This window comes from Mustela lutreola, chromosome 4, assembly GCF_030435805.1.
Source record: "Mustela lutreola isolate mMusLut2 chromosome 4, mMusLut2.pri, whole genome shotgun sequence".
Classification (NCBI taxonomy): domain Eukaryota; kingdom Metazoa; phylum Chordata; class Mammalia; order Carnivora; family Mustelidae; genus Mustela; species Mustela lutreola.
In genome coordinates, this window is record NC_081293.1 from 190924485 (window position 1) to 190952455 (window position 27971).

General features: G+C 45.8%; 1 protein-coding gene across 1 annotated transcript; it reads right to left on the reverse strand.

Annotated features, from left to right (window-relative positions):
• Positions 1-255: 255 nt before the first annotated feature.
• TRPV5 (transient receptor potential cation channel subfamily V member 5) lies at positions 256-27886 on the reverse strand. The gene is made up of 15 exons (XM_059172090.1): positions 27757-27886; positions 25434-25531; positions 25147-25269; positions 24533-24670; positions 24144-24242; positions 23823-23998; positions 23279-23425; positions 20913-21125; positions 8705-8791; positions 8530-8606; positions 8116-8281; positions 7857-7923; positions 5696-5964; positions 2602-2708; positions 256-1900 (listed from the first exon to the last, which is right to left on the reverse strand). The coding sequence occupies exons 1-15, from the start codon at positions 27882-27884 to the stop codon at positions 1597-1599; spliced, it is 2199 nt and encodes a 732-aa protein (XP_059028073.1). The 5' UTR covers positions 27885-27886; the 3' UTR covers positions 256-1596.
• Positions 27887-27971: the final 85 nt, after the last annotated feature.

Below are 27971 nucleotides of genomic sequence, written 5' to 3' on the forward strand. Positions count from 1 at the left end.
GACTGGGTACGGTCCCATAAAAGAAATGATTGAGCTGTTGAAGCACAGAAAGGCATAATTTACCACACTTACTTAAACATACACCTGCACACAAAGAAGATACTTACTTAAACATACACCTGCACACACACAAACATACACCTGCACCCAAACACTTCGGACTGGGAGCCTCAAAAAGCAAGGGTAAGACAATCAATAACAACAACAACAAAAAAAAAACCACAACACAATTCAAACATAGATGAAGGACTTGAATAGATATTTCTCAAAAAATAAATATAGAAAGGGCCTAAAAGCTTATGAAAAGATGTTCATTGTCTTTAGTCATTGGGGAAATACAAATCATAACCACAATGAGATGCCAGTTCATAGCCACTAGGATGGCGACAAGAAGAAGGAGGAGGAGGAGGGGGAAGAGAGGGAAAGGGACAGAGAAGGAGGAGAAGGAGAAGAAGGAGAACGGTTTGAGGGGAGGAGGAGGAGAGAAAGAAGAAAAAAGTAAAACAACAAACAGTGTGGCAATTCCTCAAAAAATTAAATTATGATTACCATAAGATCCAGCAATTCCACATCTAGCAATATACCCAAAGGAACTGCAAGCAAGGACTTGAAGAGAATTATACACCAATGTGCACAGCAGTATTACTCACAGTAGCCAGAAGATGGAAACAACCTGAATGTCCACCAGCGGATGAATGAATAAATAAGATGTGGTCTATCCATACAATGAAATATTATTTGGCCTTTAAAAGGAACGAAATTCTGATGCCTGCTACAACAGGGATGAATCTTGAAAATATTACGCTCAGTGAAATAAACCAGGCACAGGAGGACTAATAACGCATGATTCTACTTCCATGAGGTACCTAGAGTAGGCAAATTCATAGACACAAAGTAGAATATTGATTATCAGGGGCTGTGCAGAGGGGATGGTGGGGAGTTCATGTTTAAGGAATGCAAGAATTCCAGTTTGGGATGACAAAATCGTCCTGCGATGGTGATACAAGTGGACTTAGTGCCATTGAATTGTATCCCTGAAAGTGGTTAAAATAGTAAATTTTATGTTATGTGTATCTTCCCACAATAACATTATTAAAAATAAGACAAGAATAAAGGACATTTCGCCTTGCAATTTTCTAGTTGGGGTTTGGTTGCTAGGTAAGGAGAAAGTCCTACAGGGATATAAGAAAAAGGGAGGGGCCACAACCTCAGTGCCAAGCCTGGCTCTGCCCATGGTAAGCTTGTGGAATCAGGCAGGCTTCACAGCTTACTATATTCTAGGCCCTGCATGAGGCAGAAAGAAAGTTGATCCACATGTTAGTCTAGCATCTCTACCTCATATCTTTGACGGCCAAATCCAACTTTGCTTGAAGAGATACCTTTTTTCTCATGATATGGAACTTCTAAGAACCCAGGAGGTATGTGGGGCAACAGATGCCCATTGCCTATCTCCAGAAATACTGATGTGAAGGGTGAGATATGGACTTTAAGAATTATTCTGTTCACCTCCTCCCCATGATTAACAGGCATGAAAATTCGGCACTGTCCTCAACTAGGCCCACCCGTTTGTCAGGCCAACAGTAACAAGGATCCTCATCATAAATGATAGATATTGTCCTCTCCATCCCCCTCACCAAGGTCCAGCCCGAGATTCACATGTCCCAGGGTGTTGCGACGAAGGATCTCCCAGCCCCGGTGGCTGCTGCTGTGAGATGTGGTCCGGGACAGGGAGGGGGTGGGCGGTGTCAGAGAGGCTCTGGCTAGGGTCCCACTTTCAGTCGCCGAAACAGAGGGCTGTTTCTCAGTAAGCTGCTCTTGTCCATCTTCCTTGTCTGAGCCCTTGAAAGCTTCCACGTAGCGAAGTACTCGCAAAGGATTTTGATCCTGGTGGTTCTCAACTCTGAGGAGGGCAAAGGGAAGGGACTCAATCGAGGTGAAGAGAAAAGGACTATGACGAGAAGGAGAGGTAGAAAGAATGCACAGAGGAAACAGGACCAAGAGGACGGGGAAGGAAAGGACCAGAGTCCCAGGATCAAATGAATGGAAGTACAATGGAGGGTAAAGTGGGATAGAGACCAAAGAGGTGAGCAGTCAGGATTTGGAAAGTAGTGGGACGTGTGTGTGTGTGTGTGTGTGTGTGTGTGTGTGTGTGTGTGTTTAGTAGTGAACATGAAAGAGAGAAAGAGAAAATGGAGAGCGTGGGAAGAACCATGGTCAGGAGCTGAAGGTTGAATATGGAGAAGGTTAGCTTCAAGGCAAAAATATACTAGAAATGGGGGTCAGGGGGGAACAAAATAGAACGAGTTGGGTAGCCCATACCCACATCTGAGCGTGGACACATACACAGCCACACACACGTTACTGCCCTGATGTACTCACAACCTGGCATCAGCTATTAGCGGTCTTGTCACCCTCCTCATCAGCTCCACCCACTTCCCCTAAACAGGCTAATGCAGTCTCACTTTATAGAGTGATGACATCTCCTTTTGGTCCAATTGGGGATCTCAGTAATGAAAAGATGTGTGATAAATGTGGAACTGGTCACCCTATTCCTACAGCCTCACACTTGTTGGCACTTTATATATATACAGTGTCACTCACCGCAGGAACCAGCGGTCTCCCAGCCCATACTGGTACCCGCAGATCCCAGAGCGAGGCCACAGGAACCGAGGCAGCTTCCTCTCCAGCATCACCGTGGTAGCCACCACCTGGGAGGAGTAAGAGGTAGAAGAAACTCAGAAAGAGTCATGATGTTTCAGGGGACACTGGAGGCCACTGACATAGGTACCAAAGAAGTACCTGTCAGATGAGGATACCAGAGATTGGAGAGATGGCAGTCCTTTAGCCGTGCTCTAGCCTGTGCCAGGCATCATGCTACCTGCTTTACTCATCATCCATCATAAAAGGAGAGAGAGAATATTTTATGAGCATTTTCAATAAAACCATGATCGCTACATTACTATTCACATTCATAGAAAATGAGCCACTCCAAACTAATTTCATTTGCTTTTTCATAGGAAAGCCATAGACCAGCTATCTTGATTTAAATGAAATGATGAAATAGAATCTCTATGATGGCAGAGATGAAACAATGCTGCTAATGTTCAGGGAATTTATAGCAAATTATATACCCGTATCCTACAAAGAAAAAGAGTGGGTTAATGATTGTAAACTTGGCAGGGAAAATTCTAGTGGCATATCACATGTTCTGTCCTTTGACCAGCCCTCATTAATTACTTAGATGAAACATAGAAGACAAGCTTATCAAATATGCCTGTGACACAAAACTGGGAGGGATATATAATATGTGAGGTGACAGAAGCAATATAAAAATGATCTCATCAGACTGGAATGCTGGTCAAAAATCAAAAATGTGAAATTTAAGAGAACCAAATATAAGGTCCTACACATTTATGTTTAAGACCAAAGTATCTGTATAAGTACTAGAAAATGGCAAAGGGGCTTCACTAATTAAGTTGCATAACAAAGATACAAGAGTTCTAGTTGATCATGATCTTGATAAGGGCAAATTGTATATTTGCTAAAACACCTGGCTCAATTTGAGGTTCCATTTATAGTGTCCAAAGCAAAGAAAGGCATGACCCCTTTTTATACTGCATTCCTCCAATCCTATCAGGACCACTCTAGTTTTGAAAGGACCATGATTTTGGTTAGTTGAAGGCACCAGCAATCATTAAAGTAGACCAATTCCCCATGTCATGTTCTTCCACTTGACTTTCTTAGTTGCACCAAGTTTCCTACAACCTCAGGAATTTTAATCATTTGTTCCCTTTCCCTATAGCACTCTTCTCCTTCTTTATCTTGAAAAGGACATTTATGTGTCCTGTGGTACCATAAGTCAGCCCCTTCTTCTGGTAACAGAACCCCTTTCTCTTAGAGCATTGCCCCTTTACCACTCTGTCCATCAGTTAGGGTAGACTGGACTACACACAGGCCTGGCTAATTAGTCTATTCTCCCCTAAACTCCAGCACCACTATCACCACTCGTCAGTCATTGGCCTTAACCTCAAATTCAGGGATGTGCTTATGGAACTTAGACCGGATGGAACTAAGTTGCAGTGAGATGGAGCTTACACTGGATTCTCATGGGAAAGATGCTCTCTGAGGGGGTACATATTGTACAGCATCAGGAAGCACACAGATTACTACAGAAAAGGGATCCTTGGAATTGTGCAGTGCAGAACATCTACTCATTCCTTTGGAAGTTTAGAGCTTCTAGAAGACATCTCACCAACATGATGGGAGAGAGTGACTTAGGAGAGTCTGGATAGAAGAACAGAACATAGAAACTAATGTCATGTGGGAAATGGAGATACAGCTCTGGCCAGATATGCCTAAAGCTGGTTTAGTACTTTAAACTTTCCAGTTATAAGGACCAACACAGCCTCCTCCCAATGCCTTTTTTTTTTTTTTTTAAGTCTATTTGAGTTTGGTTTTCTGTCCCTGTAGCCAAGAGTTCTGAATGATACAACCCCAACCCTTCATCTCTTTCTTTTATTCTTCTTAACTGGCTAATTCTTACCCAGGTTTAGGGGCTCATCTTAAATGCTACTCCATCAGGAAAGCATTTCCTAACTTTCCCATCAGACTGCTCTGTTGCATCCTGTTCTTAGTATCTTCTACTTCTCTGTGACACTTTTCCTACTGTAATTGTACAGGGTTCCAGGAAGTCCATCATTTAATGGCCATCTTCGGAACCAGACTGTAGAATCCATGAAGACACAGATGACATCTGTGTTCATGATGGTGTCCCCAGCTCCTAGACATTTACCAACATATAACAGGCTCTAAGTAATTATTAAGTGAATGGAAAGTCTGAGGGGATAAATGATGGTTTTATTCAAATGTCTGAATGGTGTTCATACAGAAGAGTATGTTCTGTGTTGTGTGAGAAGAAAAGGCTGAGCCCAAAGAATGGAATTGTAGAAAGATAGGTTTAAGCTCAATGCAACATGCACATTTCTAGTAACAAAGACTTTTGAAATAAGACTAAAGCTCTCCTCTTCCCAACCATTATCCAAAACCATATGATAATAAGGTCCTAATCAGCAGTAAAGAATATATTAAATGACCTTTTGACTAATGAGTAATTTATCTCTGGTTAGGAGCTCAACCAGAGGACCACTAAAGATACTTCCAACTCTAAAATTGTATTATCCTCAATGATATAAAGAAAAAATCATAGAGAAACAGGGAGAAAAACAGAAGATAAGGTTCAAATTAAAAACTAGAATATATAGGGGCATCTGGCTGGCTCAATCAGTAAAGCATGAGATGCAACTCTTAATCTCAGGGTTGTGAGTTTAAGCCCCATGTTGGGTATAGAGATTGCTTAAAAAAAAAAAAAAAAACTTTAAAAAATAACTAAATTTAAAAAATTAAAAAACTAGAATATATAAGAATAAGACATATTCTAGCTTACTAGACCCAAGGTTGACTATTAGACCTGCTTTTCCCCTGTGACCAATACTTCAGCTCTTGGGTATTGAACCTACTCCTATCATACTATTTTACCCTCCTTTTGTCTCTTCCTCTACCAAATATATCTTTGTTGAGGTGACAACCCCACTGGATTATTCTGTGACTCTCCTAAGAGTCATCTACCATAACTTATCCCACTTTGATTTTTCTCTCCATACTCTTCCCCTAGTAAGACTAACACTGATAAACTCACCTGGGCCCTCCAGAGCTCGTCCCGCTCATGGGCCACCCGCCAGTGTGTGTCACCCATCATGGCGATGAATAGGTTGAGCATAAGCAGTGTGGCGATGATGGTGAAGGCAAAGTAGACAATGCCAAACATGAAGGGCAAGTTCACTTCGTAGTTGGCAGGCCCATCAATGACGGTGAGGAAAAGCTCAAAGGTGCTGAACAGTGCCATGGGATAGTCATAGAATTGCCCCAGATTGGCTGGGTCCTCTGTCTGGAAAATGACATAGAACGCTGCTCCGCCCAGGAAGTGGGCATGGAGGTGGGGAAACAGGGAGTTATCACAATAAGTATGGGCCTAGTCATATCTCCACATATTTACACACTTGCAGACACACAGATAAGCCCATAAATGTACATATGTGACTGTATACATGTAAGTAATATTCTACATGTGGATCTGGCAAACCCTGAGATGTCAGATGACCAAGTTCATCACTCTGGACAATGGTAATACTCAGTCATTTAGCAAAATGTGTATATAAAGTATGTGCATGTATTATAAATATATATATATATATGGTGAAAGCAGTTAGGTGACTTACTATACACACACAAAATAAGTCATCAACTGCTTTTCACATCTGAGAAAATAGAATATTTAAAAGATGATTGGTTACAAGAATGCATGGACTCTCCAACAGTTTCAAAGAATTGACATAAGAAATGACTAAAAGAAAAGCGCCTATAAAAAAAAAATCTCAGTGACCTTTAAATAACCATCCATCACTCTGAGATTCCCTGGATGATCTTGGACCCTCATGGAGAAGGTTTCCCTGCTCAGTGTGTAGCCTGCTGGATAATACTGCACATCCTGTACTACGGCATTAGAACCTTTAAAAGACTCCTGTCTGTATGAGGAACTGAAGTATAAACTAAGGGATCTCAAGAATGGAAATAGGGTCTATGGCAAAGCATCAAAAAGCAAGTACAACAACCGAGAAGAGATGGTTTGGGAGATTCTGGGTATAAGACATTAACAGAAAGCTACTCCGTCATCATGGCCTCGTTCTGTAGTCACCAAGTCATGATACCATATACTATATGCAACATATGCATACTGTGTAACTACACACACATGTTGTGAGCAGTAATTTAAGATGTGAGCAGATGGGGTGGAGAATGAGGGAGAAGGAATACAGAAGGAATACTCCAAATAGGCAGACTACCACAGTTTTACCCATTCCTAGCTCAGATCTTGGGGTATTTTTTTAGTCTACTATTTGGTGGAAATCCCTGTTAAATGGGAATTCTTAGGATAAGAATAGTGCCCTTTCTAAAAGCCATGGTATTTTAGAATTGGGGTGGGGGGATGTCTTCAAATACTGCCTAGGACATCCTCTTGTCTTATAGATGTTTAGTTGTAGACGTTAGAGACTGGATTTGAGCTGCCAGACTTACTGCTCTTCCATCCTCTTAGCACCTTTCCCTAAGAACTTTCTCCTACTTGTTCACCACGCTCACCCTCCCTCACCTCCCTCACCCAACAGACACTGGCTGTTATTTTCTGACTTTGCTCCTCTCTCTACCCTGATGCTCCCCCTCTCCCCCAACCAGTGGCTTGGGCTGAGACTGAGACCTAGCTCATCCTTTCCTCAAACTCTCTTTACAGTTTTTTTTCTTCTGTTTTCCTCCTTCATTCTCAAACTTTCTAGAATCTCTTTTGGCACCTCCTCCTTGAATTCTTTCTTCTTCTCTCAACTTCAATCACACATAGGAAGAAAAAAGTATGTTTTGTGTTACTGAATTCTTTGTTTCTTCTTCTGAAGTATAAACATAGAGGAGTTAAATATTGTACTGTCTCTGCCCACACAGTTTTCTGAGATCCGCAACTGGCCAGTCTTTCCTGTTGAATGGTCCTCTCTCTCCAAAGCTTTTCTTTTATCTCTTCTTTAAAGATCTCGCAGAGCAGTTAGTCAACATGAATGTTATTGGTCAGAGCACATGGTTTCCCTTCTAAGCCAACCTGAGTGACCCTGATCCTATGGATATGAGTGTACTTTTTTAGTCAGTTTCTACCAGGATGGGGGGTGGCGATCAAAACAGAGTACAAATGAGCAAGAGTAAGCCAACTTTCTGAAGAACTGGACCCCATGACCTAGTAGAAGAGGGGAGAGTGCTCTTACCTGAGGCAAATCCCAGAATAACCACAGCCATTAGCCAGCAGAAACGCATGAGGTCTCCAAAAATCATCTACAGGAAACGGAAGGGAAGGGAAGGTGGAGTGGCTGTCTCTCTACAGCCATCCTGCTAGATTGGAGGCCCCCTAGCTCCACCAGATTCACTCAGAGCAGTATTTTGTTTTCCTGTTTGCTCTGACTTCCTCCCTTTGTCCAGAAATGTCCTAAGGCTAAAGCCAGAGGAAGCTTTGGGGAAAGCACTGACCTTCTGGATCATGATGCTGAAGGGACCAAGCATCTGGAATCCTCGAGCGAAATACATAACACTGCACCAGCCCAGCACCAGGGCAATGGACATAGGCACCATCTCTCCATTCATGTTGGAGAGCCGCATCACCATGGTCACCAGCACCATGCAGGCATAGATGATGCTGGGGGGGCGGGAGGCAGAGAACAATGAGTGAGAGAGGAAAAATTCTTGGTCTCCTCTAGCATGGTGAAAACTTGTGGTAGTACCCCCACAGGCTTAGTCCTTACACCCAAAACACACATACGAGCCTGCTGGAGAGAAAACCCTAAAGGTGAGAGTCAACTGAGCTCTAGGTCCCAGAGAGTAAATGGGAGACCTGGAACAATTCTGGCAAGGGAAAGCAGGAGACCGAAAGGAAGGGACACTTACATGATGACATGGAATGGTCCCCCGAGGATAGTCTGTCCAAAATATCTAGAAGCACCAACCCTAAAGATGTCTGGGATCTAGGAAGAGGCCAGTAAAACAAAAGGACAATGTGGACTGTAGCTCAATCTGGGACCCCAGATGGATGGCCTCAGCTTGGACCTTGATGGTACCTCACCTCTAGGAGCAAGATGATCACAGCCCCTATGACGGTCACCAACTCCCCCACCAGACGGATTTTATCCTGCTGAGTCACATAGGCCTCCTGTGGGAGTAGTACAGGGTAAGCACTTTTTGACGGATCAAGAGTCAAATCTTTTTCGGGCAAGTGGTCTAAAGCAACTGAGGTCTGTCTCAGATACAGAAAAGCTCCCATTACCACCATCACTCCTCCCAGCCCCCACTATTGTATTTGTTATTGTGGCTAACTCTGTGATCAGGGCATTAGTCTATGTATCCAAAGCTTAATATGTGTTGTACATGCTAATAACATGAGCCACCCCCTAGCAAATCGCTCTAATATATATGGTGAGCAGTAATTTATGATGTGTGTACCAAGGGGCTGAGATCACATTTCAGAGCATTGAGAAACTTGAATGCTTCACCTTCCAGTGTTATTGTGGAGATCATATTAGGTGATGTATCTGGATGTAGTTTATAAACCAGAAAGCACCATAGATATATTAATTGTAGTTTCATTATGATTTGGCAACAGAAAAAATGTCAGAAAAAAGGGTTAGAGATATTGAATGGGTTTTAGTTTTGGAAGGGTTGAAAACTTAACTTTAGTTAAGTTTTATCCTTATCCCTATCCTTTATCCTAGCCTTATCCTGAGCAATGGGTATAGAAGATATAGCCCTAAGGTCAAGGTCAAAGAAGACCATCCTCTTTATGTGCATGTGATTTCACAGTGAAAGTCTTACAACATTACACATATGCAGTGATAGAATTCTACAATAATGATCCTTAACTTTTTTTGGAGTTATGAGTCCATTGGAGAGTATCATTAAGACTGTGGACACTTTTACCAGAAAAATGTGTTCATATATATGTAATCTCCCCCATGAAATTGTACAAATAACTTCAACACATTCAGGTATGCTTTACACTTCGAGGAACTCCCTTCTCTAAGGTCACCTCTCTGAGTGGTGCACCCAAGAAAAGAGTTGAGAGTCCCTGGCTCCAGTGGGAAAGTTGATGATATAAGCTAGGAAGGATGTGATCCCTCATTAGACGAAAGGAATGCTAATCATCTCTGCTCTGCTGATAAACTGGAACCTCTAAGCATCCCTCAGCAGGATGCTTGGTGAATGGTCCAGTGAGAGGCATAGCTTTGAAATAGGAAGAGATGCTATGTGGTAGGAGGTGATCAATGATATAAAGAAGGTACCACCAGGAGCCCCATGGTTGCTCAGAAAGTGACAGCTCCAAAGCAGCCAAGAATATAGCCTTCATGGAAGAGTAGGACCAGACTTACCAGCAGAGGGTGGAAATGTTTCAGGTAAATCCAAGGGCCCAAGAGAGATCAGAAAAAGAGCTGGTGTCTATGTTCCTGGTAAACAATGTGATCTAACCACCTATGGCTAGACTTCGGTGACTTTGTTGTTGTTGTTTAAAGAATTGATATTCTCCTGACAAACTGGTCAATTTTATGTTATCATCTAATGGACAATTTTCCTTGTGCCTTGCTTCCAAGGAGGCTCCGACGTTGCGTGTTTGTTCTGTTCTCTTTTGTTTTGTTTTTTATACTCAGGTCTAACTGAATTCCTCCACCTCTGTCCTGAAATTCAATTCATGAGCCTTGTTCTTTTTCTTTATTTTAATGTTCCTATAGCATCTCTCTTTAGTTGTAAAACATTCCAACTCCTTTTGAGGTCAGGTAGTGAGTGGGATAAATAATAAGTACATTAACTATAGAAATAAAATATCGGCATCTGTGCCAAATATGTGTCTGTACAAAAATTTTGAATTTTTTTTACAAGTTTGTATCTTGGTTAAATATGTCTGGAAAACTGCCACCAACCTTTCTTTCTTGGCTCAACTAAGTAAAAAAACTGCACAAGTTGGCTCTGCGCGTTTTGGGGGGAATCACAGCGCCCCTAGAGGACAGTGGGAGATGGGCATTGGCTAGTCAGTCCCTCAGGAGATGAAAAGGTGAAACTCCCAACCCATGGAGAGGGTTGGGTACAGTCACCACACTCTTCTTCTGGGGCTTCCCCTCACCTCCACACCTCGGCTTGTTTAACAGATTCCTTTACAAGTAGGAGTTCTGGGGTGCCTGAGTTAGACGGTTAAGAGACAAACTTTTGGTTTTAGCTCAGGTCCTGATCTCAGGATGGGGAGATCAAGCCCCACTATGGGGCTTCTGTGCTCAGCAGGGAATCTGTTTGAGATTCTCTCTTTCCTTCTCCCTCTGTCCTCCACCCCAACCCTGCATTCTCTCTCTCAAATAAAACAAAAACAAACCAAGTAGGAGTTCTGCACAAGTTCACGTGAGTAACAGGTGTCCCGAGCTTTGTCACAGCTCCACCGGGGATCTGACTGTACTAAAGTAGCTGCCTCCACAACTCTGTCCCCAAAGTCCTCTCCCCTAAACCAGGCCAGACAGTGCCACAGTCTCCTGTGGGCCCCCTTCCTCACTGCTGTCCAAGGTCACCACACAAGACCTTCACATAGGGGTTTTATTTGTCTTTAATTGCTCTCTCTAGAAAGTAAAAAGTAATATATATGTGTGAAAATTGCAATAAAAATAATGGCAGTTCATACAACACAATAGCACAAAATAACAAACAATCTAATTAAAAACTGGTCAGAGGAACTTAATAAATATTTTTTCCCAAAGACATATAAAGTTGCTCGACATCACCAATGACCAGGGAAATGCTAATCAAAACCAAAATGATATTATCAACTCACACCTGATAGAATATCATAAAAAAAAAAAAGGGGGATAACAATTTGGTGAAGATATAGAGAAAGAGAACTCTTATGCACTGTAGGAATGCAAATTGATACAGCACCATGGAAAACAGTATGGAGGTTCCTCACAAAATTAAAAACATAACCGCAATATGATCCAGAAATTCCACTTCTAGGCATGCACCCAGAAAAAATAAAAACAGGATCTTGAAGAGATATCTGCACCCCCATATTCATTGTAGCAGTATTCATAATAGCCAAGATGTGGAAACAACCTAAGTGACCATCAATGGATGAAAGGATAAAAAAAACATGGACACAGTAAAATATTATTCAGCCACAAGAAAAGAAGGAAATGCTGCCATTTGTGACAACATAGATGGATCTTAAGGGCATTATCTTAAGTAAAATAAGCCCAACACAGAAAGACAAACTGCAAGTGCTACCAGTTATATGTGGGACCAAAAAAAAAAAAAAAAAAGTCAAAATCCTAGAAACAGAGAATAGAAAAGTGGTTGGCAGGGTCTGTGGAGTGGAAGAAATAGGGATAAGTTGGTAAAAAGGTCTACACTTTTAAAGCTATAAGATAAGTAAGACTTAAGAACCTAACATACAACAGGACTACGGTGGATTACTACACTGTATTATACAACTGAAATGGCGCCTGGGTGGCTCAGACAGTTTAGAGTCCGACTTTTGGTTTTGGCTCAGGGTCATGAGATCAAGCCCTGCATGGGGCTCTGCCTTCAGCAGGGAGTTTGCATGAGGTTCTCTCTCTCCCTCTGCCCTTCCTGCTTGCACTCTCTCTCTCTCTCTCTAAAATAAATAAATAAATCTTTAAACAAATTTGCTAAGAGAGTAGAATTTAATTGCTCTCATCAAAAACTAGCAAAGAGAATAACTATGTGAGGTGGTGAATGTGTTAATGAACTAGATAGTGGGAACCCTTTCACATTGTACACATACTCCAAGTTACTGCAATGTATACCTTAGGTATCACGCAATTTTCTTAGTCAGTTATACCCCAATAAAGATGAAAAAATAATGGAGCCATTGGGCTTTTAGAACACTTTGCTTTTCCTTTTGTTTTAAGGGAGAATTCTAGTGTTTCACACTTATACGTATAAGTCTGGCTCTCAATTTGGAATAGATAACTTTTCAAAGTTGAGATTTTCATGTTTAAAAAATGGACAGGAGCACTGAATTTTGATGAATGACTTATTGATGTCTATTGAACTGATAATAAGAATTCTCCCTTCATTAACCACCTCCATTAGTTAAGCCTAAACTCAAGCTGGGAATGAGCTTTCCTTTGAATTTCTGAGAATTTTATTCTTTGGAGATTGAATTCAAAATTTTCTGTCTAACATGAAAAAGTGCTCAATATCACTCGGCATCAGAGAAATACAAATCAAAACCACAGTGAGATACCACCTCACACCAGTCAGAATGGCTAAAATTAATAAGTCATGAAATGACAGATGTTGGCAAGGATGCAGAGAAAGAGGAACCCTCCTACATTTTCGGCGGGAATGCAAGCTGGTGCAGCCACTCCGGAAAATAGTGTGGAGGTTCCTCAAAAAGTTGAAAATAGGGCTAACCTATGACCCAGCAATCACACTACTGGGTATTTACCGTAAAGATACAAATGCATTGGGGCGCCTGGGTGGCTCAGTGGGTTAAGCCACTGCCTTTGGCTTAGGTCATGATCCCAGGATCCTGGGATCAAGTCCTGAATTGGGCTCTCTGCTCAGCAGGGAGCCTGCTTCTCTTTCTGCCTCTCCCTGCCACTCTGCCTGCTTGTGATCTCTCTCTCTCTCTCTCTGACAAATAAAAAAATAAAATCTTAAAAAAAAGAAAAAGATACAAATGTAGTGATCCACAGGGGCACATGCACCCAAATGTTTATAGCAGCAATGTCCACAATAGCCAAACTATGGAAAGAACCTAGATGTCCATCAACAGATGAATGGATAAAGAAGAAATGATACACACACACACACATACACACTGGAATGTTATGCAGCCATAAAAAAGTTGAAATCTTGCCATTTGCAACACCATGGATGGAACTAGAGGGTATTATGTTAAGCGAAACAAGTCAATCAGAAAAAGACAATTATCATATGATCTCTCTGATATAAGGAATTTCAGAGGCAGAGCAGGGGTTCGTGGAGGGAAGGGAGGGAAAAATGAAACAAGATGGGACCAGGAAAGGAGACAAGCCAAAAGAGACTCCTAATCTCAGGAAACAAGCGGAGGATTCCTGGAGGGGAGGGCGGTGGGAGAGATAAGATGGCTGGGTGATGGACATTGGGGAGGGTATGTGCTATGGTGAGTGTTGTGAATTGTGTAAAAATGATGAGTCACAGACCTGTACCCTGGAAACAAATAATACATTATGTGATAATTTTTTAAAAAAAGATTTTCTGTCTATATCCAGAAGCTGACCCACAGCTTTCGGGATTTGTGGTCTTTGTAAAATGGTTTTGGGATCAGGTTGTGTTTGACAAAGTAAAGTAGAAGACATACTCATTCTTGAGGCCCTGTTCATTCAGTCTCCCAGTTCTCTCTCAAACGCTACCCTTTCCCTCAATTCACAGCACTTTTCCCTTAATGCAAACCCGTGGCATCTGTGATCTGGTTTGCCATGAAGCCATGTCCCTCATTTGGCCCACTCCCCACCGTGCTTCTGGACTGGTCTTTCTAAAATGCTTATGTCATGACATGGCATTCCTGTTCACTACATTTCCTTGTTGCCTTAAGTCTTCAGAATAGAAATGAAAGGGAGAGGGGTGCTGGGGTCACTCAGTCAGTGAAGCATTAACTCTTGGTGTGGACTAAGATCATGATCCCAGGGCTGTGGGCTCAAGCCCCACGTTGGGCTCTGCGCTGAGTAGGGAGTCTGCGGGAGAGGTTCTTTCCCTCTGCCCCTCCCCTTGCTTGCATGCTCTCTTTCTTTCTCTCTCTCAGTCTCTCTCTCAGGTAGATAGAGAGATAAATAAATAAATAAATAATTTAAAAAAAGAATTGGAGGGAAGACATGAATGGAGGGTGCTCTAAGGTCTTTATCGTAGCAGAAATCCCATTGATAATGTCTAAATTTAATTAAGGAATAAAGACACAAGCGTATTGTTCAGCAGGGTGGCGATAACAACCGGAATGAAAAGCTTAAAGAGGTAAAACCTCGTTGTCTTCATGGAACAAGACATATGTCAGGAGGGGCCGGCCCCCATGCTCTTCATTATGCCTGCCCTCTGATTTTTAAATCATGGGCCTATATTCTTTTAATTAGGAGTGCCACCGGAAGGGGTGAATTTAAGAAAATAAGATCTGGACTACCGTATGTCGTGATGTACAGAACCCTTGCTGGTCTGGTTCCTCCTCTGTGTCCCCATGTTCTGTGTGATGCTCTAGCCACATGGAACTATTGGGGTTCTTGGGTGTTAATCCAGGCCTTTTTGTAGACTGTGCCCTCTTCTTAAAATGCCCTCCTTCATCATAGTTCCTGGCGCACCTTAAGCCTTAAAAGTCAGGTGATAGCATTCCTCCTAGGGCTCCTCTCCTGCTGCTCCACCCCAGCTCGGGGGTTCTCCCCCAGGCACCTGGCACCACGCTGCTTACAGACCTTACCCAGCACACTATAATTATCAGGGTACTCCATGCCTCACCTGTAATCTCAGAGCTCCCTAAGAGCAGGAGCATCTCACTGCTTTTCAGCCACAATGCACAGCGCACCGTGTAGAGGATGCTCTATTCGTTTGAAAGAAGGATGGGGTAAGCAGGCAGGTGCAAGCTGAGCATGATCTGAGAGTTGCAGAAGGGAGATAAAGATGGAATCCGGAAGAGGGACTGGAGGAAACCCATCTGGAAGCAAATGGGGAGAAGGTCACAAAGAATTGGGCTTCTCCAGGATTCTGAGATTTGTAGCTCAAGGTCACCTAAGAGGCCCTGGCTAATAATGCACTGAGAAAATACCCTACCCCGCTCCTCTAAAAATAAATGTCTCTCATTAATGACTGGAATTCTTCACATCATCATATGCTTGGAATTTCAGTTGTCAACAACCAAATCCCCTGAGGAGGCTGATCATTCATACTTCATGGAAGTGAGCCTAATGACCTTGCTCTCATTTACCAGCTGGCTGAGCTCACTGCCTGGAAGGAAATGCCCAGAGTGGGTGGGCATAGCAGAGTCAGAGTCACCTGCACCATGCGGAGAAGGGCAGAGAGCGTGAGCAACCCAGAAGAAGTGAGAAGACAGCAGAAACAATGCTCCATTTCCAGTCCTAGACCTTCTTTTCCTCCCCAAGACCCCAACTTGCAAAGGAAGTTCCCAGAAAAAGTCCTGCTGGGTCGTAATGAGGGGCTACTCTGATCCTCTAGAGTGTGCAGGGGTTCCTAACCAGAGCTGCTCCTAACCCTCGGTGTCCCCCATCCAGACAGTGAGAGATGAGGCATAGCTAGACCAAGTGGAGCATGTGGCAGGCCCCAGGAGGCCCTCAAAGCCTGGAGCCGTGAGTTTCTCTGTGAGACCACAGAGAAAGAAGACTGGGACCCAGCATATCACTCCGGAGAGACAAATGGCCTAGCTCAGTGGTTAAAAGCGAAGTTCTTAAGTGAAGCAGACCAAAATCCTGGTCTCAGGGCTGCCCTTACCAGCTGAGTGTCTTTGCCAAAGTACTTAACCTCTCCTGACCTCAGATTCATCGTCTTTAAAATGGTGACACTTTTCCTTAGTAATTAGGGTATCTATATGGATTAAATGATATGAGGCTTTGTCATCCGAAATGTGGCCCACGGAATCAAAACATCAGCATCCCCTGCAGCTAGTTGGAGATCTCGGGTCCCACTGGAGCTTTATTGTCAGAATCTGCATTTTAATCAGCTCCCACAAGCACTGGTAAATGCGTGTCAAGTGCACAAAGCAAGCACTTAGCACATGTTATTTTTACCTATCAACCTCCCTACTTCTGTTCATCTCTTTTCCTTTTTAATTTGCTGTGCTTGTCCCCAATAAGGTGCTTAGGATTCCTGAACCATGTTGTGCAGAGCTGGCTATCAGTTGGGTTTTCAAATAGCTGCGGTGTTTTGGGTTGTTCAGAGCTTGTGAGGAATAATGATGTGTAGACAAATCAATCGCACTGACCATGACAGCGGGAGGACAACATTTGTTTTTTCTTTTTTTTCTTCTTCTTCTTTTTTTTTTTTTTTGCCCAAAGCAAATATTTAATAAATGATTCCTGAATTATTCAGTTTGTTGTTGCTTTCGTAGTTATTCTTAGGACAGTGTTCTTTCTATTCCTTTTTAAAATTTTAATTTTAAAAATTAAAAAATTAAAAAATAACTATAGTTCATAGACGGTGTTAAGTTAGTTTCGGGAGTATAATACAGTGATTCGACAATATCATACTTATATCACCCAGGGTCTGAGATAAGCAAGTGTACTCTGTATCCCTCTCCTGTATTTCACTCTTCTTCTCTGATAATCGTGTTTGTTTTCCATTGTTAAGAGTAGGGTTTTGTTTGTTGTTGTTGTTGTTCGTCTCTTTTCTTTGCTTTGTTTTGTTTCTTAAATTCCACATGGAAGTGAAATCCTAAGGTAATTATCTCTCTAACTGACTTACTTCACTTAGCATTATACTCTCTAGCTCCATCCACGTCCTTGCAAAATCATTTAAATGAATGGAAACCTATGAGTCATTCCAGCCACGGTCTGCGCACTTCTCTGCTGATCTAATCCATTGTGCCATAGCGATGCCAAACCCTGCCCCCAGCACATCCCTAGGCCAACCCACCATTATCTCTTGCTTGCTGAACCATAACAGCCTCTTAACTGGTCTCCCCACATCCACCCTGGTGTCCTCAAATCTGCTCTCCACCTTACGAACAGAGATGTTTTTCTAAATCAAAGGTCTTGTTAAGTTCCTCCCCTATTTAAAATCTTTCTGAGCTTCCCATTACCTTTGGCATAGAAAGTACAATCTTCAAGATGGCCTGCAAGGCCCTTCATGATTTGAGCATGATTTGAGCTGCCTGGACAACCTCATCTGGCAGCTTCCGCCCTGCCCAGCTCCTGTGCTCTAGCTCTTCTTTTGGTTCTCAGATGTTGGCAAAATTCTTCCTAAGGCAGGGGTTTTTTGGGTGCATGCTTTCCACCTAAGACTAACTGCACCTTTAACCGGTGTGCAGCTCTCGGCTTAGGTATATCCCTCAGGGAAGCTGCCTCTGGCTTTTCAGCATGTCTAGGCCCCTCTTTTAAACTCTCATAATATCCTGTCTTTTTTCTTGTCATACGAAACCATAATGTGAATTGTAACAATCACAGGTCGTGATGAAATTTCTATTCATTCACTTAACATCAACCAGTCTGTAGACTCCAAAAGGGCAGAGATCATGTGTGTTTTGCTCAGACCGTGATAAATTCCTAATGCCTACAACAATGTCCAGGCTCTACAGGCTCTCCATGATTATTTGCTTAATGAACAAATTAGTGAAATGCTTTTGGGAAAAGGGCAGGAGAGAGATCGAAGAAGTCTTCAGGAGACAAAGAGGAATTTCAATGAGAGAGCAATGCCCTCTTGCTGAACAGCACATCAGGAAACTAAAAGATCAGAGGGATTGACTTAAGACTGGAAAGTTGTAGATGAATAGGTTTCAGAAACAGAAGCCAGTAAGTAGTTCTCAGCCCCAGGTGAATATTAGGATCACTAAAAGAGTTCTTAAAAATACCATCGACGGGGGGCTGCATCTTCACATATTCTGTTGTATTAGAAACAAATACTGTTACTGTCTTCCCATGTTGGTTAAAAGCCACTGATCTAGTAAGAGTTAGGATCTATGCAAGGTCGAACAACTACTTCAGAGTTAGGACTAAAACCCAAGCTGCTCGACTCCTATGCTTGGCGCCTTCCTCTCGTCTGGAAACCCAAGAGAACTAGCATTACAGTGTATGTCGTTCTGCCTAAACCAAGTAGAATTGAATGGAGGTAGGAAATCAACTCAATTAATAGAGTTCTTGGGAAACTCTGGAAATGCACAACTTTTATAGCTGAACAATGAGGCATCTTAGAGTGCAGTAACCCCCAAAGATATCTCGAAAACTGGACAGAGACATTCACTCCATCCTCATTTCTGTCTGCTTCTGTGGCATTTGCACCACCACATATAGACAGATGAGTTTTTCTTCTCCTTTCAAATGTCCTGAGAAGGTGATGCTGGGCTGCTCTTGTGGATCCCATGAGATCCACAGGGGAAATCCGTCAGTGACTGAGAGAGCCTTGCATGCACAGATTTATTGTATAATTAGATAGTAAAGTATTCATTTGTCTAAGATAAAGCTCCATGGACTAACCAACATGTCAACAATTACATTAATTAAATCATGACATTATTGGTGCATTTTCATTTTTCTAAGACTCTTAAGTAATGGAAAGCAAAAAAAAAGAGAGAGAGAGGGAGAGAGAGAGAGAGAATTTCCTAATATTAACAAGCCTGGTACATTGAGAAAGCAGGATCTTTCAGACCATAGTGATAAATTTAGGAGCCCCTGATATTATCCAGATGGGCTTACTAATGACTAAGAGGACACAGATAAACCAGAAACTCAGGACACCCATCAAGGAGGAACACGAAACAATAGCAACCTTCCATTGTTGGTCTTTGCTACCTGAACCCCTTACAGAAGCATTCCTAATCTCTGAGCCCCTCCCTCCCACCAAGAAAGGAACATTTAAAAGTTAATAGTCTTCTATTTGGCCTAAAGAATCTATTATCTAGGTGGAAGACAAAAGGGTAACGATGATAAGAGTGGGGGAGGAAAGAAGAGGAAAGAAAAAAAGAGGGAGTGGGAGGTGTTCTCAGCTATAATTATGCTCCCCTTAGTCCTGTGGTAAGGGGGGAGGGATCTTCTAACTAGAGACCATCTGGATCAAAGGAAGAGATTAGTCCTGTGCCAAAGAGAAAGGGGCACATAGAGAAGACTCCAAGTAATCAATCGTTCAGCATCACACAACTCTTAGGCCAGAATGCTATCTACATTCTAAATCCAGAAAAATCCCAGGTAAGCTTGGGACTAAGGAGGACCAGGAAAACAAGATGACTGATAAATAGGGTCTAGAATGTTGGGAAAGCCCAGCTGCCCTCAACTCATTCATGTGTATACGTTTTCCCCATTTCTAGTCCCACTGGGCCATGTCTTCAAAATCCGTATTTCCCCTTCTGTGGGTTCCATGTTGGGGCCAGCCCTCATGCCCACTTTGAGATGCATGGGACACAACCTCCCCCAACGCATGAGTGCCCACTCTAACAAGGCAGCCCCACCACAATCAGGATAGTCCTCTCCAGGGAGAACACTTGACTCAGTCAGAGACTGGCTCTGGATCCATGAGCACACTTTATACTGAGAAGTGGTTAAGAAGCAAGAGAGATGGAGTGTCTTGCCCTACTCTAGGGTTTGATGAGGCTTTAGTCTGCTGCTTCTCTGTGCCTCCCACTAAGCTGACTCAGAGATTTTTCTCATTGACTGGGCAAACGGCTTATGTTCCCCTTCTGACCCAAATGATCCCTCTTCCTAGCTTAGGCTGCATCCTACCTGTGGCTGGCCCAGCCTGCATACAACATCAACCTCCAGTCACCTAGCTCTTACTTACTAGGGAAAATTCTTTCTTCCTCTGTCTTCTGCTTCCTGCCCATACATGTGCACGCATTTTTGGCTATTTCAGGTCAGCAGGACAACAATTTTGGTTACCCATGAACAGGAAACCAATGCAATGCAGCCATACTTGCTGACTACATATGCTTGGGAGCACTCACTAGAGTCTACTCATTCTGTCACCCATGAAGGAGAGTTTGCTCCCTTCAACAGCTGACTCTCAGAGCTCCTCTAGACCTCTACTGAGCCATCCTTACCTCCCTGGGTCTCTGAAGGACACTACAGAATGGCAAGCCCACAGGTGTCAACGGAACCTCAAAAATTATTGACTGCAACCTGCTACTTAATCCAGGCCCCCTTCTTCAGCAGACCAGGCAGGTGGTCAGACAGAGAACACATGATTGTCAACACCCTTATATTGACAGCATACAGGAGAGAACGTAGGCCAGGGGGGATGCCTGTGTTGCCCTCGCACACCAGAAATCGACTCAGAAATGTACCCGGAGCACAGGTTTCCTCCTTTTAGAACAACAGGCTTTGCAGATTATAAGAAGTTGACAAATGCATGGTGTTCGTAATACCAAGTGTTCTTTCAGGGTTAGTGAGAAAAACTACAGCTCCTTGGACAAGTGCGCTTTTGCTTATTAGGTCACCTTTTTGGTCTCCTATCTCATGCCTAATTTGCGTCTGGGTGATCAGGAGCCTGCAGCTTCTGGAGACCAGTGTGTGGTGCCTTTCCCAGGTTCCCCTCCACTCTCCAGCATCAGCATCCCCTGCTACCACTCCCTTCCACCCCCTTCAAAGAGGTGTCACCTGCAGTAGTTTCTGTTCAAGGACGGTATTATCCCGGGGGTCTGTGCGGTTGCCCATGCGGAACTTGAGGGGGCGGTAGATGCAGCAGGTAGTGAAGCAGATCATATACAGGGTATACAAGGCACCCAGAATGTAGAAGTACCGCCGCCCGTATTTCTTCCACTTGAAGCTCACCAGCTGCTTCACTGGGGTCTGCTCCAGGATCTGGCGAGCCTGGCATGGAAGCAGAGTACAGATGGGGGTGGCCAGCCCAGTGAGGCAGGCAGGATTTCCTACCGGGTCCCAGAGGGCTGGGCTCTAACTGTGCTATCATCTTTCATTCAGTTAGCCAGCCATTTCATTTTCAGACAACTAGAAAATTTCCACTCTATGCTGAGCCTCATGTGAGTGCTGCAGGGGAACTATCATAGAAGTAAAACAAGGCATTTGAGCACCAATGAATTTAGAGGGATGAGTAGTACTTAGTGGAATGAAGAAGGAGGAGCTTGAGAAGATCCTTCCATGAAGTAGCAGCAGTTGCCAAGGCAGGGAGGTGAGAGAGGTCATCTGCAAATGAAAGCCGGGGGTGTCTGGGGACATGAGAGGACTGATGGGGAGTGGCAGGCAGGAGTTATAAGGGGTGACATGGATACGAGGCAGACCATTGCACATTGTGAATGCCATAGTCAGGAATTTGAATGATCTTTCTGAATGCAATGGGGAGCATTGGGGGCACAAGCAAGGAAGCAGTCACATTTGCTCTGGAAGTGTTGTGGACCAGAGAGGCGCAATAAAGGCACAGGGGTTGGATGTGGCAATAATCTAAGCCCCCAGGGTGGGGTGGGACTCTGATGTAAGTACATGGTAAGAGGTTAAGCACAAATGAGAGAGAGGGACAGAAGGGATAAGGCATCTGAGAAAGTAAGAAAAGCCTAATTCAAAGCAGAGCTGGAGGAATTAACCATTAGCAAAAATAATATCTTTTCCACTGAACCCAGAGGGAAGAAGAGGAGGTGGGTATTTTCTGACATGTTTGGCAGCTCAGGGCAGGAAGTGGAAACATCTCCAGCCAGAGAGCCTGTTTTTGCCATAATGTGGGATTCTGGGCTTCTGGTGGAGCTAAAGGAGAGAGCTGGGAGGAATGTAAACGGGGCTCGGAATTTTGAGGGAAGGGAAAAGTAGTTGATCAAGACAAGAATGAAACTTGGAGAACACAGAGCTCGCTGAAACTGGGGACCTGGGATTTCTGTTGGCACTGTTCATGCAGAAGGATTGGGGTTATTTTTTTTTAATTTATTTTTTTACTTACTTATTTATTTGACATAGTGAAAGAGAGAGAGAGAGAGAGAGCAAGTGCACGCATAAGTAGAGGAGTGGCAGGCAGAGGCAGATGGAGAAACAGACTCCCTGCTGAGCAGAGAGCCCAATGCGGGGCTTGATCTCAAGAGCCTGGGATCATGACTTGAGCCAAAGCCAGATGCTTAACCGACTGAGCCATCCAGGCACCACTAAGAGATTGGGATTCTAATTCCTAAAAATTCCTGCTTGAAGTTTATTTGTTTCCAGGAATATTCTGCAAGCAAAATCACACAAACAGACCTTTCAGGTTTTCTTCTATCTGTCACTACTAACAACTATCCAAGACTTACAGTACTAGAGGAGTTCTTAGGATGGTCGTGTTGCAGATAAACAACAGAAATTATATCTTGTCACCATTTTGGAGGTTCCTGAGGGCTTGAAGCATGTTCTCCTCTCTACGACAGTCTTCAACAAATTTTCCTTTTCCACCTATTAACTCAATTCAGTCCTATCTGAATAGTATCGCTGTTTCCCCCTCTCTGGAAAGCTTTCTTTTTCTTCACCTTTCTGGTGCTTTCAAACTCCCCGTTGAAGACTCAGCTCAAGCCCTTCCTCTGTGACATCTTCTGTGGCCCATCCAGGACAAGTTACTTGACATCCATTTTGCTGCCACTTTTCATAATCCAGACCCCTCTAATGGCATAAGTGGTACCCACTGCAGTTACTAAGGACAGTGACCAGAATTTGAGGAGCAGACTGACAGGAACTGAGGTTTATTTCTGTAGTCTCAGTTCCTTCTACAGCAGCTGGGCCTCAGAAGGTGCTCAATCCAGAATGAATGATAGGAAGTGACTTTGATTTGGAGAGGTCCTCAATTAAAACAATAGTATGACAAACGTAAGCAGAGGGGCTGGATACGGACAGAGGGAAAATGCAGTCAGACTGGACTTTTCTCCCAAAGGCCCCAAGGTTCTGTTCTCATGCCCAACTATTAAAAGGCAGGGAAGTATCTGGAGCTCAGGATCTAAGGAAACAGACAGGCTTTACTTGGATATTTGACAGCCCCAGGTCCACTGTGGCATCCATACCTCTCGCTTCTTGGAAGAAACCACGAGCTCGAGAAAGGACACATCCTCCCCCCAGGAGTCAATCTCCGTGAGGTCATAGAGAGTGGAGGTCAGCGGCCCGTATGTCCACTGGATGTGCTTCCGCTTCTGCATCAGGTGCTGGAACATCTGGGGGGACACGGCGGTGAGTCAGAGGGTCAGCGTGAGGAGCGGCCACGGGAACCACACCTCCCGGAGGGCTGCAGCGGGCTCCTGGGCACTAACGGGCAGTCCGCGAGCCCCACGCCTCTGCTGTGTGAACCTCCTTTGGTTTCTGCTTCTCCCTCTTTCTCACCAACCCTCTCAAGATGGCAAAGAAGAGGACAGGCCAAGGGAACAGCACTTGGGGTCACCAGAGCAGATATTCTAGAGTGCCCTTCTCCAACCTCTGGATCCGGGAAGCCTGCAGCTGAGCATTTAGCCACGGAGTTGGGAGTAAGGGACTGTGCCCTGGGGGGGGGGGGGGGCTTGGGAGGAAGGGTCTTTAGAAGGAGGCCACAAGGCCCAGGGAGCAAGCGTCCCTCACCACAGTGTTGCCCTCCACGCCGGCCAGCTTGAAGGGGGTGAGGCCCTGGTGATTGGGCACGAGGTCCAGGGACTGCAGGTGGTCCCTGCGCCCATCGTAGGACAGCAGCAGGTTGTACATTTGGCAGGCAAAGGTCTTGTTGGGCTGGAGGATGAGGATGTGCAACACGGTGTTTCCTGCGGGAGACACGGGTGTCGCATGGCCATTGCACCGAAGGCCCTGCTGTTCCCCTGCTCACCCCGAGACAGGCCTGGGGGCTGTCCAGGTCCCTGCCCTCCCAGCCCCCAGCATCCCAGCTCCCCTCCTCACCCCAGCTCTTACCCAGGGAGTCCTGGGCCCGGATGTCCGCTCCATGCTCAATGAGCAGCCGCACGATCTCCTCACTGCCCACGCAGGCAGCAAAAGACAAAGGGTGCTCCCCTGCGGACACACAGGGCTCCGTGGCATGAGTGCCCAAGGGGATGGGCAGTGTCCCTGAGCGACTGCCTCCTTCCCCCCACATCTGAGCTCTGGGCTTGGTGACACTTGTCAGCAGAACCAGAGGCAGGGTTGGAGCAAGTGCCATGGGGAGAACTGGCTCTGGCCTTAAGCCCTGCAAGGCCTGACCCCTCCCAGCTTTCCCCGGGGTTGGAGCCCTCCTCAGCCTCCCTCCCTTGGCTCTTGCCCACCTCCCCACCCCCCCTGCCTCCCAGTCCTGGCCCTGCTCCCACCAAAGTAGATGAGGTTGCGGGGGCTGCGGCGGAAAGCTGTGCCTGTCGCTCTTGCAGAGACGCTGGCCCCATGGGCAAGCAGGGTTCGCACCAAGTTCACGTTCTGATTCACGATGGCTATGTGCAGTGCAGTCTGACCTGGCCAGAGAGAGCTCTCAGTCATGGGGTCTGTCCCCAGGATCCTGCAGGGACACAGCATCCCACTGGCAGACAGGAGATCTCTGATAGGTCCTGGCATAGATTTCTGTCCTGGCTCACCATGGTGGCCTGGGACTGCAGGCGATTAGTCCCATAGACTGTCTACCTCACTGCCCTCACCTCTTGATTATTGTGGGTAGGGTGTACATATGACCACTCTAATGTTGCTATGAGAAAAAGAAACAGAGTTTGTCCTTCAGGGAACATGAGAGGCATTGAAAGGAAATGGAATGGCTGAAGAAAGTCACGGATGCTAAAGGCCAAGACCAGGACTTCTACATTCCTTCCAACTCAAGAGCAGCCCTCCTAAACCCTCTGTCTCTCCTTCCCTGCCCCTCCTTCAGAGGCCCAGGTTAAGAGGTGACATTGGCGCCTCCCGTCCGGTCTGCAACTTGAATTACTATGCGGCTCCTCACCTACAAATGGCTCACACAAGGTGGGCTCCTTGACCAGCTCCGGGGCAGCCTCTACCAGCACCATGGCGGCTTCGAGATTGTCATAGAGTGCGGCTATATGAAGGGCTGTCTCCCCCAGGGCTCCTGCGGTGGAGTAAGATGGGGTGTCAGGGACTGCTGGGGCCTCTCAAGGAAGGGGCTCCAGCTGGAGGTACTCCCCACCACCCGCTGCAGACCTCCTCAGCGTCTGGGGATCAGGCGGGCAGGCGCTTCTGGCCCTCCTCCCGTCACCCCAAGCCACGTCCCACCTCTCTGCCGGAAGTCACAGTTTCGGTCCAGCAGAAGCTTCTTCAGGACACACAGGTCATTTTCCTTGGCTGCCTGGAGCAGAGGAAACTCTTGGATCCTGGGAGCAGATGAACATGGGTCAGATGGAGACAGAATCACAGAGAGGCCAACAGAGAGAGAGGATCAGAGAAGTTTTCTACGTGGAACAGACAGGAGTCAAACAAGGTGTGCAGTGGCATGCTGGAAAGAGTTATTTGTTGGAGTCTAGCTGAGGGTCAGATGGGGATGAGCCTGGCTCTGGGCTCCCCCTGTGGTTGCATCATTGCCAGCTTTTCCCAGGGCGAGGGGTAGAGGGACTGGGGTGTTACTCAAGCCTTAGGTGGGTAGGAAAGTCTGTGGGGGGCAGAAGGCCTGAGCACCTGAGCAGGCGGCCCTAGGGACACTGACAGGAAGCCATCAGGGCCTGGACTGTCTGAATCCATCTAGGCTGAGTAAATATTTTCACCCCTGCTCCCAGGCCTGCTGAACCGGCTCTCCTTGGGCAAGGGGAACTTTGAGAGACCAGAGGGGCAGAGAGGCCAAGATGGGCCAGTTGTTGGGACTTGGGAAATTTACAAGCTGCCAAAGTTCCAAATACCCCTCTGGGCCGCTGAGATACATATCCCTGCTGTCGGTGGGGAGGGGGAGATCTGGAGAGGGGTACAGACTGTCTCATCCTTCTGTGTTTTACCCCATTCCTGACGGAGGAGGAGCATAGCCTCGGGCTTCTCTGGGAACAGAAGCCTGTGGAGATATCCAACCTAAGGTGCCTCTTGTCAATTGATCTTTGTTTCTCCCCTGCCTCGACGAACCAAACGAGAGATAAAACTGAAGCCCATCCTGCTGGGCAAGCACATGTGGGCTCCCAAGCTGAATACAAGGCAAGTGAGGGTCATGAGGGAGAGATGAAAGGCAGACAAACAGAATGACCAGTGGTTCCCATGATGTCCCCAAGCCCCTAGATCTTCACGTCCCATTGCCCTGGGAGCCAGAGCAAGAACTTTTTTACTTAAAGAAGAAGCTTTTTATCTTAAGGTAGAGCTCAAATCTGTCAGTTAGAAAAGTACTCTCAGGAGGGACCAGCAGAGTATGGGCCAGCCCCTCTCCCATCCCACCCAGTGGGAGTCCGCCCAGCTCAGGGCAACCAGGGCCAGAGTTCACCTCTTCTTCTGGGGGCAGCATACACAGCCCTCGCAGCCAGGCCTCTAGCCCACCACCATCTGCAGAGGGGAGGTCCGGAACACAGCTCTCTCTCCAAGACCGCCCTACTCTCACCCAGGAGTTTGGAGGGAGGTGGGGAGGCCAAAGTTCCCTCCCAGGGGCTGGGGTGGGGGTTGGTGAGCAAGCAGAGAGCCTTTCCCAAATGCGGGCTGAGACTGTCCCCAGGGCCAGCTGCACAATTTGTGAGGCCCAGGGCCAAATGAAAATGCAGGACTCCTACTTCAAAAATGAAGCATTTCGAGTTGACAAGAGCAGCTCATTAAACCAAGGGGTCCCGTGCCACTGGCACTGGAGAGACCGCCCGCACATGAAGACAGCCCCAGCTAGACCACAGACCTGCTCCTGTCCGCTCCCTGAACCCCTAGGCAGCTCTCTGATGGGCGACCAGGTCCCCAAATGCTCTGAGGCAGAGGCCCACCTGCAGGAGGGGTCCCGGCCCTGGCCACTTGTCCATGAAATGATCTGTCCCCAGGTGTACCAGCCCCACCTGACCTGAAGGCGTCCCAGGAGCAGGTACAGGCCTCATTCAATCTCTGTGTCCTCGGGATATGGCCTGGACACGGTAGACTCCTCAATAAAAGGTAGATAAGCTTGAGTTTCCCTTATCAGCTGGTCAGCTCCAGATGTAATGCAAAGCCAAGCTCCCCTCCCCTCGCACACAGCCAACTTTCATTCATACTAATGGGAATTCCTCAGTCTTTCTCCAGGGGACAAGTCTTTCCCAACCTGTGGGATCTCATGCCTCCCCCCAGTAACTTGCCCTCTATCAGCCTGCACCTTCCTACCTCCCCCGTCAGACTTCTTTGGTCTGGTCCCGTTCTGTCCCCAGCACCCGCCCCGTCCACCACGAGGCAGCCAGGTTAGAACTGTGGTGTCATTTTGTCCCTGGCTTGGAACCTACGTTGAGTCTTCTCCTGCCCTGCCCACGAAAAGAGGCAGCTGGGGTTTGTAACCAGGGGGCTGGGTACAGCCCAGTGCCTGGCATTGCATTCCAGGTTGCTCCAAGGGGTAGATACACCCGAGTGGCTCAGAGGGCCCTGAGGTCGGGGAGGGGTGGGAGGCAGCATGACTAGGGCAGCCTACCTCTTCTGTTGCAGCATGTGGGCCTCATCCACACGCTGATCCCAGTCCGGCTCTCTGACCAGCCAGGAGGCCAGAAGTTTCTGGAGTTGGACCCAGGGTCCCTCTGTCTTAGGTGGAGGAGCCCCCATATCTTCTCCTTTCAGGCACTGGCAGGTTAGGGAATGTGGTAAAAGGAGCCAGTCTGGGACTCCTTAACGGAGGAAGAGGCGGAGTCT